The following is an 11512-nucleotide window of genomic DNA, read 5'->3' as shown; positions in this document are numbered from 1 at the left end:
CATAAATTACAAGTATAGTGACTGATTTCATTATATGTATTTAACAATTCACATTTCACAATATGAATCAGTCTGAACATTCCCAGAAATATTGAACCACAAAATTCGGATGGACTTCAGACTCCCCCACACCCCCCACCCCTTATCAGTGCTTATGACTGTAAACCTAGAAAGGCTTAGTGATTACAAGTCTAATCAAGATTAGCCAGTGAAAAATTCTACAAAAAGCTTGATGGTCAAATGTTCTGGCTTCCAGGAACAGTATGGGTGTCATCTAGATTGTATGTGATTTGAGGGGCAACATTGTGCCAATTAAAGAATCAAAACAAACAATAATACTGATGCAAGAAAATTGTTGGTCATATACATCCATGGAGTCCAGTGTGCTTAATGTCCTCAAAGTCAGATTGGACCTTCCGTTCCAGAGATAATGGGCAAACATCTTGAAAACGGGATTACAATTTGGTAATGTTAAATAAGGCTGAAAAAAGGATGAGTTGTTTGTGTTTTGTTCACAGCACACATGATAAGAGACCATTGATATTTGATATTGACGAAATAAAATAAATGCAATACATGTGTGACTTTAATATGGTCCGAAAGCACATTACGACAGGTAGGAGATGTAGTTGGCCCTTGGGTATTTTCAAATTTGGCCCCCTTTGAAAAAGGTTTGGACACCCCTGATATACATGAATTCAGTTCTAAGTTTACAATCATGGGCAAGTGAATTTTCCATAACTAAAATAAACAACCAACTTAGATATAAACTACCGGTAAGACAAACAAATCACCTATTTTTATATGGGCAGTGATCAGACAGTTTGTGACTAAAAGTCCTAGCAGCAGGGATGTTACATTTCAAATTGATTTAATTAAATAAAAATAGTGAGAGAAAACATGGAAAGACCTCTGATATTAACTAACATTTATGTCAGTAATACATCAATCTGTCTGTCTGTCACTCTGGTGTCCATCTCTTAAGTTCCAAACATTAATGCCCAGATATAAACATCTTCCCTGCCAAAAAAAAATCTCAACACACAAGACTTAATAAGTAACATATTTGACCTTGGTGAGATAGCACTCACGGAAAGGGCACAGACAGTAAAAGAGCAAAGCTCCAAATGGGATAAGCTGTGGGCAGGGGAGCAGAGTGTTCATGGCCCAGCCTTGCCTTTCACAATAAAAGACATACTATCATCTCCCCTAAGGTCCATTCAAACACTTTCCCATACTAACACAGATTTAAAAGATTGACAAGCATATGAACAGGATATCTAGTTCAGAAGTTATCTATTCATACTACAGCCATTGCCTAAGGAAATCTGAATGGGAATGTGTAAAAATAGGAAAACAAAGGGGAAATGATAATCAAAGGGCATTGCCCCACATAAGATCCTAATGAGGTAATGTGGTGAGATTGTACAGAACTCAAAACCATCCATGAATTAAAATGGTTGTCTGCAGTGAAAAGAAGAATGCTTCCTCCAGCAAGACTTAAGACAAAATTAGAAAAAAGTAAAAGTAAAAAAAGAAAATGGCAGTTGATGGATTCACAATATAGACAAGGTCCTTACTTAATGATCAAGTGAGGGTTGTGCATTGATTAGGGTGTATTTTGTTTTGCATATGCGTGCAAAAAGCTCAAGAAAGAGTCATCGGTCAGTGACCGTTGATTATCGTTTGTGATGATGAAGACGACGACGACTCAGTGGGTGTGGTTGATGATGTGTTGTGGGCTGTGGTGAAGAAGTTGTCCTCCTTCAGCTTGAGGTGCTCTGGGAGCTCACACTTTGCCTTGGACTCCTCTATGTCATTGTTTATTGCCACTATTAGTTCTTCTGTTTCATAAAAAAAACAGAAGGATGGAGAGAAGGAAACAAGTGATAATGTTATGTAGAAAATAGATGAGCAGGGAAAGACAGGAGTGTAAAGTTCTGTAAACAAGAGGGAGGACATTTTAGATTAGAGCAAAAGTGGATGGTGACAGAATGAAAGAGGAGATAGAGGGAAGAGAGAGGGATGAATTTAATTTGAGAGGAAGGAAACAATCCAGATGGACAGAGTAGGCAGGGGATAATGGAGACAATATGAAAAAAAGACAAGGGAAGGCAGAAAGGAAGGAGATGACTGTTAAGATTAAGGTGGCCTTAATTTGAGTTATAAATCTTACCAAGTGAGTTGTAGCTCCTCTCAGGACGAATGTAACCTGCCATTACAACACTGAGAATCTGTCCATAAAAGTCGTCTTTGAATGTGTGAATCACATGCGTCTCCTGTGATGAAAAACACAATGCATTTTTTATTTGTTTATAGAGGCACTAATTGTAACTTTTTGACTACATTTTTCAAAATGCATATAATACCTAATCACATGCACATCGACAGTAGGTGCCAGTTTATTTTTTTTCTTCTCTTTTTTAAAAAGGTAGAGCCCCCACACCAGCTTAAAGGTAAAGAATGACTTTGTTGAGTGTCTAGCTCATTAAAGTGATCCTTTGAATAAATTCCTAGCATCAGGGAATGGGGATACTGAAGCCAAAAAAGTGCTACTACTGCTCTAACCTAATCGTAAATGTATTTGTGGCGGTACACAGCTGTCTTACGTTGTGCTGTCTTTGTCTTACAGGGGGGCTAGACTGGGGACGGAACCGTGCCGTACCGCGGACAAAGCGGAACGGAAGTATCGATGTGGCTGCACAGACAATTCATCCGTCCCGCGGGGAGCATTTTTCCTCTGAAGGCGAGGGGCTGCGTAACCCATGCGTAGTCGCAAACATCACACGCGGAAAAATAGAGCACTTGCGTAAAAAAAGATTAATGTGTGGAGCTTATGCACAATTCACCCAGTGTACCCAGGCCCTTAGGGTGTAAATTCACCCAGTGTACCCAGGCCCTTAGGGTGTAAATTCACCCAGTGTACCCAGGCCCTTAGGGTGTAAATTCACCCAGTGTACCCAGGCCCTTGGGGTGTAAATTCACCCAGTGTACCCAGGCCTTTAGGGTGTAAATTCACCCAGTGTACCCAGGCCCTTAGGGTGTAAATTCACCCAGTGTACCCAGGCCTTTAGGGTGTAAATTCACCCAGTGTAATCAGGCCCTTAGGGTGTAAATTCACCCAGTGTACCCAGGCCCTTAGGGTGTAAATTCACCCAGTGTACCCAGGCCCTAAAGGCCTGGGTAGTGTACCCAGGCCTTTAGGGTGTAAATTCACCCAGTGTAATCAGGCCCTTAGGGTGTAAATTCACCCAGTGTACCCAGGCCCTTAGGGTGTAAATTCACCCAGTGTACCCAGGCCCTTAGGGTGTAAATTCAGGGCAAGACTGTTAACCAAGAAGGCTGTTCATTCCCAACCACTTATTGGGGTAAATGAACAGCATTTTAATTGGGGGGCGGCAATTGGCTGATAGTAAGTTTTCAATCCCTTACATTATTCGGATTGTTACACATAGTAACAATCAAACAAACAAACAAAGTCTGCATTGTGTAGGTTTAAAGATGATCAGAAAAGTGGAAACACAGAGACCCAGAGTGAAATTTCTGTTTAAGCCAAATGTTCCCGACTGAGTTTACTTTAACTTGTTGAGCAGGAAACTGTAATCACAGTGAACAATTGTCATGTTATAACTAACCATGGACTTCTTTGTGTTTTTGTAATAAGGGTTCCAACCGATGCTCATCACCATTTTGTGGATGTCTCCGTTATCTATGCATGCCCAGCCATAGTAAATTCCTGTGCAAATATCTGCAGGTAGATGTTCCACCACTGAGTCCGGGAAGTTTGCTGAAGGGAGATAGAATAGGGGCGAGTGAAAGTGAGATACTTGTCAAATACAATTATAAATCTCACACACACACACACACACACACACACACACACACACACACACACACACACACACACACACACACACACACACACACACACACACACACACACACACACACACACACACACACACACACACACACACACACACACACACACACACACACACACACACACACACACACACACACACACACACACAGTGGGGGACTAAGAGAAAGCCAGCCGCTGATCCGAAACAAGAGAGGACCACACAGTGCCGAAAGCCTGCTGATCTGACTGACGCACGTACGTTGTACGTGTGTGTGCACGCATGTTCTGTGTCAGGCATGAGATGCAAGACACAATATATTGAACTGCCAGTGGAGAAAGTGGGGACCAGTCAGTTAACAAATTCATAGACATGAAACAAGTGTCAACTTGAAGTTTAGAAAGAGATTGTTGACAAAATGTTACACAATGTCCGTCATATTGAAGTGGTTTGTTTGCATTACTCAAAAGTGCAGCACACGCAGCACAGTAAATGGACAGAAAGAATGCTGTCTGCCTAACTAACTAACAAGACTTGAGTTGAGAAACAAATGTTTTCCAAATACTGCCTTACAGTATACAGTAGAGTTCTCAATCTCTGCCCGAACCCGGCCCGGCCCGACATTTTCGGGTGGGGCCGGGCCCAAAATGCACGATAATTAGTCGGGCCGGGCCGAGCCTCGGGCTCTGTGATTTTCCGTGATTTTTTTATAATTTTATTATAACAAAAATAACAATTCTGTTGTTTGTGTAATGTATTTATTTAATATGAAGAGGGCTGAGCTGGTGAATGTTGGCGATTAACTTTTACAGTTTAGGCTATTATACTATATGTGACTGAAGGAGGAGGCGGCGATGATCAGCAGCAGGCAGCAGCGCACCAAAGTGACAGAATAGAACGGTGGTTGTTGAACTTGCTACCGCTGGCTGGCCTCTGGTTTGCCAACCAAATGAGCTGCTTACTGCTCAGCATCAACTATATAACTTAAGTCAACTTGCCATATGCTTAAATATTTTATAAGACCATCGATTTATCCGCAATAGCTCGTTTTGGAAACGTCGGGGCTTAACGAGACACTGCTGTCTCGTTGAACCCAGCTGGGTGAATAAGCTAAATTAGGCTACCTAATCAACGGTAAATGCTCCATATAACTATGAAAGCGCCTGCACGTAATATAGTTACATGATGACCAAGCAATGTTACAGTCACACTGTATAGGCTACAGCTATTTGGTTTACAAATCGTATCGCAGCGCGCTGTAGCCTACAGCTATTTAATTTCCCCATCGTAGCGCAGCGCGCCTCGTTGTGTGCCCACTGCCCAAAATAAAAGATCTGCAAGCTGTCGACAGACTCGACACGCCATCGAGCGGCATGTTGATGGTTTGTATGTCTGTTCTTTTGGTTAGGCAACGCACATTACGCGTGGTATGTGGGTTTGAGAGGCAATGATTAATGTAAACTATACAGTAACCTAGTAGATTATAGCCAAGTTGACAATTGTCATAATATTGCCAGTAGCCTATTGGACATAATTAACTGCGTCACTTCAGAGGATCGCTGCTACTTTGATTCAGAAGATGTTTACTCACCCCTGGAAACCATTAGAATGTTGAAAATGGAACATTATCAGCCAATTGACGTGAGTTACATAAATCCTTTATTTCGGCGACTAGACTATAAGTGCGTTCTCTGACACGGTCGTCTCAATAATCCACGGCGCCGCAGCCATATAGTGGCATTTTTCTTTTTCCTTTTTTTCTCTTTTTTTTCACTCTGTCACCCTTTTCGGGTTTTCGGGCCTGACATTATGGTAATTGTTAGGGTCGGGCCGGGCCTCGGGCCGACCCAGTTAGGGTAGGGTAGGGCCGGGCCTTAATTTTCAGGCCCGATGAGAACTCTAGTATACAGTACTTCCTCATTGGCCGTAGGTCCGGGAGTATGAGAATGTGAACATACATGCGGGTGCAGCGAGTGCAGTTTCACCTATAACGGAATATACACAATCCTGAGTAGCATACAGCGGATAAATACAGATTAAATGGCTGGACTCCAGGTATGAACCTTAACTGTCTGTCGTTGACTAGTCTGTGCAACTTTCCATAGCACTCTTCACATTTTGAATTATGATTCACTGTCTTGAGTCAACTGTAGTTATAAAACACAGTAGGCCTAAATCATGAGATGACGGTTATCTTTATGGTAACAGCTGTTTTCTTCATTGTAACTGCTGTTATAATCAATGCTCATTAGGTTAAGAAAGTTCAAGCCTAATCTATTTTTCGTTGCGTGATGGTGTTGAGTCGAGCGGATAACATCCACAGGTGTGTGTTTATTGCGTGGCGGGGTGCGGCTGTCCAAAAAAAACAGAAGCTTCTCAATTGTGATTGGGGAAGCCTCATCATTACGAGCTCCTTTTAAATGTGGCGTTCCACAAGGTTCTATCCTTGGTCCACTACTTTTCACAATTTATATGTTGCCAATTGGCAACATTATTAGGAACCATGGAATCCAATTTCATAGTTACGCGGGCGATACTCAGCTGTATATCCCCCTTAAACCTGGTGTTACAGTTAACGTACCACGCCTTCTTACATGTCTCTCTGACATAAAGAGTTGGATGTCTCAGAATTTTCTGCAATTAAATGAATCCAAATCAGAAATAATCTTATTTGGCCCCCCAAACTCAACCCACTCATTTCACTCTGAACTTGGCACCCTATCCGCAAACATCACACACTCAGCCCGCAACCTAGGTGTTTTCTTCGATCCAGATATTTCCTTCAACACCCAAGTCACCAAAGTAGTCCAGTCATGTTACCATCAAATCAGAAATATTGCTAAAATTAAACATTTGTCATATGCAGACCTGGAAACCGTCATACACGCGTTCATATCTTCACGACTGGATTACTGCAATTCAACATACTCTGGTATGAGCAAGAAAAATATATCTCGCCTCCAGATGGTGCAGAACTCTGCGGCTCGCCTTCTCACCAACACAAGAAAACGTGAGCATATCACACCTATTTTAGCTACTCTTCACTGGCTCCCTGTGAGCTACAGAATTGATTTTAAGATTTTATTGATTACTTTTAAAGCTCTACATGGTCTAGCTCCCATTTATATAACAGACTTGCTGCAACCCCATAACCCTGTGCGCTGCCTCAGATCTTCGGATAGGGCCCTCCTAGTTCCTCTTGCAACACGTCTGGTCACTCGGGGTGACCGGGCCTTTGCGGCTCGGGCACCTTTGCCCTGGAACTCCCTGCCACTGGCGCTTAGGTTAGCAGAATCAGTGTCTTCTTTTAAAACGCTTTTAAAAACACATCTATATGCCAAGTGTTTTTCCTAATATTGTTTTTAATTGTTTTAGTGACCTGTTATTTTCTTCATTTTTCATTGTTTCTGATGTTTTGATGTTTTTATGATTCCTGTTTTATAACCTGTCTGTAAAGCACTTTGTAACTATATGTTTGGAAAGGTGCTATACAAATAAAATTCATTCATTCATGCATAAAACCAACGCATCTCACTTGAATAATATTAAAATGCAGGGCAAACATTTGGACCACCACATGCGCACTGTGTGTGTGTGTGTGTGTGTGTGTGTGTGTGTGTGTGTGTGTGTGTGTGTGTGTGTGTGTAAAACAACCAAAAGACATGCACATCTAAAAAAAAACATAGGTTGGGTGCTGGGGGAAAAGCAGTAACGATGTAAGAATTTTAAAAGAAAAGTCTGCACCGATTTATGCCACAAAGTGTAAAAGTTTAGTGTTGTTTACTTTGGCCCCCTTTACAAAAAAAACACCATTTAAAAAAGGGGGAAACTTTTAGGTATTGCCAAGAAGCATTGTTACAACAAGAGACATAAGATAATTTGCCATGGTGGTTATGTCTGGCTGTAATGCTTCTTGGCAATGTGTTAAATTTCCCAAAATTCTATGTTTTACACACACACACACACACACACACACACACAGACAGACAGACAGACAGACAGACAACCTACAGTGAGTGTACAAAGAAGATGCACACACGTGACATCACACACTACTGCAGTAGTGTCATAAATAAGGAGTAATAATCTACAGTGAATAAAAAGAGGAATATCTATAGTTAAAATGATAAAATCGTGACATGCATTCATGTGTCGTGTCGTCGTCCCCACTCCGCACCATAGACTGTAAAAAAATACTCCGCACTTATTTTACATTGCATTGTTGTCGAGATGACGCACCAAGCTCTGCTGCCTCGGATGACCTCGCAGGTTTCTGTCAAGTGAAATGACGCACGTTGCGTCATTCACAACAAAACGTTTTGCTTGTAAATGACGTTACGTTTGGTTAGCATCACATCTTTACTAGAACAACTTGCTGTGTGCCTATTTTGAGGTATATGTTAATAGGCGCCAGACAGCTGTTGTCAAAGAGCATATTATCAAAAATAAAGCCACTTACCAGTAGGAATCCCAAGTTCTTTACTTCCTCTCCCGAATCCTCGGACCACCTCTCCCCGGCAGAAGTACGGAAGACTCCTCATGTCTCCTGTATCGAGGCTTCTCTTCGATTTACACTTAACAGAGGCAGAGCAAATAACCTCAATGTCGTTGGCAGACTGCCTGTGTAAACACGGTTTGTTGCCGTAATAGAGATCAGAGTTCGCCCTTGTGTTTGGCTAGATCACGAGCTAACTTTATTTTGAGTGAGTGCCACCCGGTGCCACCACCAACTAAGCTAGCGAGCTAAAGCCAACTATGCTATCCTAATTTCCTTATTCTAAACAGTGGGGAGAGTGCCCGTTATACTGTACAGAAACGCTACACAAACAAGATATCCTCTCTGTCACGTCGGTTCACCCACTGGCTGCTAACAAACAAACACCTCGCATTTTGGGCTAGAGTGAGATGATGCTGCGATTTGAACTGAAATAACGTAGGTTACATTAGTGTTAAGATCCCATAGTCCAGAGGGAAGGTCGCGCCCCTCCAGGCTATGTGACCATTGGCTAGTTGGTCGAGGCTATCCAATCGCAGTCCAAGTGTGGTTACGTATGGGCTATGGGTTGGGCCAGTTTAGAGCCATTAAGAAAGAGAGTTTACGACAGTCCATTGTAAACTTTCATTGTAAACGGAAAATGCGACTCGTCACTCATGAGTCATGACCCAGCACTTTCGTGTAGTTCCAACGTTGGAACGCATTCATCAGAATTTAGTCACGCTCGCTACACGAGCCATGTGATCGCGTGGCGCCGTGGCAGTTAGATCAGAGAGTGTCTTACTCTTAACTGTCTCTTTCAATGGTTCTGGGTCAACTTGACAGTCAACTAGCCAATCACTCTCCAGGCTGCTGTTCACTTGTCTACCAGTAGGAGAAGCTGACTCGGATGGATGGATGGATGGATGGATTGATTGATTGATTGATTGATTGATTGATTGATTGATTGAAAATTGTATTAATAGTGTATAATGGTTACAGTTCAAGGTAATCAAAATATTGAAAGACATACAGATATACACTTCGAGACAGAGACTGCATTGACAGAATGGCAACCCACCTTAGGCATGCCTATTCAAATCCTATACCCAAATCTTTCACAATGCAGTAGTTGAATTAGAATCTTTATTGTCACATCACAATTTTACAAGTAAAAAGGTGGGTGAAATTCCTTTTTGTGCAGGAAAAAAAAAGAAAACAAAGAAAAGGAAGAAGAGAGAGAGAGGAGTGTAGGAGATTAGGTCAAGAAAGAAAAATGTGAAGCTTGTTCCACAGTCCACATTGATTGATTGATTGAAATATTTATTAACAGTTTGCAGAATTACAGTACATTTCAAGCACAAACTCAATACAAAGTTAACTGTGAGTGGACGACCCAATTAAGCATTACACTTGTTTACAAGAGGGTCCACCCTGTTCAATTCATCAAAACATTTAAAGACGTACAAATAGACACTTCTATATAGTCAAAGAACAGAACAGGAATTCATCATAAAGGAGGTAAAAAGGGAAAAGAAACATATACAGTGAGGGGAAAAAGGGGTGGGCGGTGGGGGGGGATTTAGATTTTACGGGGGCCAGTTTCGAATTGTAGCCGTCTGTAGGTGCCCTTTGAGAGCGGTTTTGAAGGAGTCAAGGGATTCACATGTCTTAATGACTGTTGGTAGGGCGTTCCACATTTTGGTGGCATAGGAGCGAAAATAATTTAGTCCCTTGTGGTCTAGCTCCCATTTATATAACAGACTTGCTGCAAACCCATAACCCTGTGCGCTGCCTCAGATCTTCGGATAGGGCCCTCCTAGTTCCTCTTGCAACACGTCTGGTCACTCGGGGTGACCGGGCCTTTGCAGCTCGGGCACCTTTGCTCTGGAACTCCCTGCCACTGGCTCTTAGATTAGCAGAATCAGTGTCTTCCTTTAAAACGCTTTTACCCGGTCGATGCCAAACTTTGCACACACACTCCCTGGATGCCAACGATGAACCTCTGCCCCACATTTTCCAGAACGGCCTGTTATAGCGCCAACATGAGGCAGCTTATTATGGTCAATGCCTGTGTGAAAAGTGGGAGTGATTGGTGCAGGCAGTGAGGAGCTATGGCAGTGTTTCTGACACACATTCAGACATTCAGACACACATTCAGACATTTGGTTAATTATTATAGTATATGATGATGATGATGATATAGTATGATATATATATATATATATATATATATATATTCTCAAAATCGTACAAAAATAGAACAGATTGCAGATCGCTATTTTCAAATAGAAGTGTAAAATAAGGCTTAATGTATTATTGCATATATGTTTTTATAATAATCTATTCAACGTATACATGTCAGTGTCAGGTCAGTATCATGTCAGTATCGTGTCAGTATCATGGTCAGTATCAATGCATGGTACTGCATCTGACCCCTCCACGAAAAGGCCTCGTTGTCCTGAACCCTTATCTATCATTTATACATTATGGATCAATAGTGTGGACTTAGACTGTTATTCGTCTGTGGCATTCAATTGTGGAAAGAATTTATTATTATTTATAATCAGATGTTACCTTAATTGACCTCAAGCATTTAGATTTTACTTTGGTTTTGTAGCCCACCTCTTTCAGGCATCTCCATACTTTTTACACGTTTTTTAAGTATCATGGATCTATATTGTGAGATTTTCTGCGGTTGAGTTTGTTGTTTGTTTAATGGAAGGGAAGAGTCTCATCAGTGTCGCCAGATTCTGCGAGATAAATTTAGCAACCAGGTCTATGAAAACAACCACAAAATAAAATAAGCAACCATTTTTATAGGCCATATAGGCTATGACATGAGCACTTAAAAACTGTTCATTGGCTATTTGGGGGGAAAAAAGCTGATTTACAGTTGTGAGCTTGTAGATCTCCTACTTTCACAAAAATATATTGTAAAAAAAAATAAGTGTAGCCTAATATCTTTGAAACATTTTAGCAACACAAATCTTTTATATTAATTTGGGGGGTAATCAGGGGTCATCAACATGTCCGTACATGGACAAACATGTCCGTAGCTCACTTTATTCATTATTTACAGTGAAAAATGGGTGCAGGAAAAGATCAAAAACAGATGTTCAGAAATAAAAGACTTATTTGATGCAAAAGCAAAGGAGGGCAGAACTGGGCAAGT

General features: G+C 41.4%; 1 protein-coding gene across 1 annotated transcript; it reads right to left on the bottom strand.

Annotated features, from left to right (window-relative positions):
* Positions 1-568: 568 nt before the first annotated feature.
* rfk (riboflavin kinase) lies at positions 569-8968 on the bottom strand. The gene is made up of 4 exons (XM_079515682.1): positions 8323-8968; positions 3636-3787; positions 2177-2279; positions 569-1844 (listed from the first exon to the last, which is right to left on the bottom strand). Exons 1-4 carry the CDS (start codon positions 8402-8404, stop codon positions 1666-1668), a joined length of 516 nt encoding a protein of 171 aa, XP_079371808.1. The 5' UTR covers positions 8405-8968; the 3' UTR covers positions 569-1665.
* Positions 8969-11512: the final 2544 nt, after the last annotated feature.

This window comes from Electrona antarctica, assembly GCF_951216825.1.
Source record: "Electrona antarctica genome assembly, chromosome: 12".
NCBI lineage: Eukaryota > Metazoa > Chordata > Actinopteri > Myctophiformes > Myctophidae > Electrona > Electrona antarctica.
Note: the sequence above shows the minus strand (reverse complement) of the source record. Positions and strands in the feature narration are given on the sequence as shown.

Coding starts and splice junctions, on each gene's coding strand:
- rfk (XM_079515682.1), bottom strand. CDS start 8,404: ATGAGGAGTCTTCCGTACTTCTGCCGGGGAGAGGTGGTCCGAGGATTC. Junction 3,788..8,322: donor AGAACTTGGGATTCCTACTG/GTAAGTGGCTTT, acceptor ATCTCCCTTCAG/CAAACTTCCCGGACTCAGTG. Junction 2,280..3,635: donor AAAACACAAAGAAGTCCATG/GTTAGTTATAAC, acceptor TTTTCATCACAG/GAGACGCATGTGATTCACAC.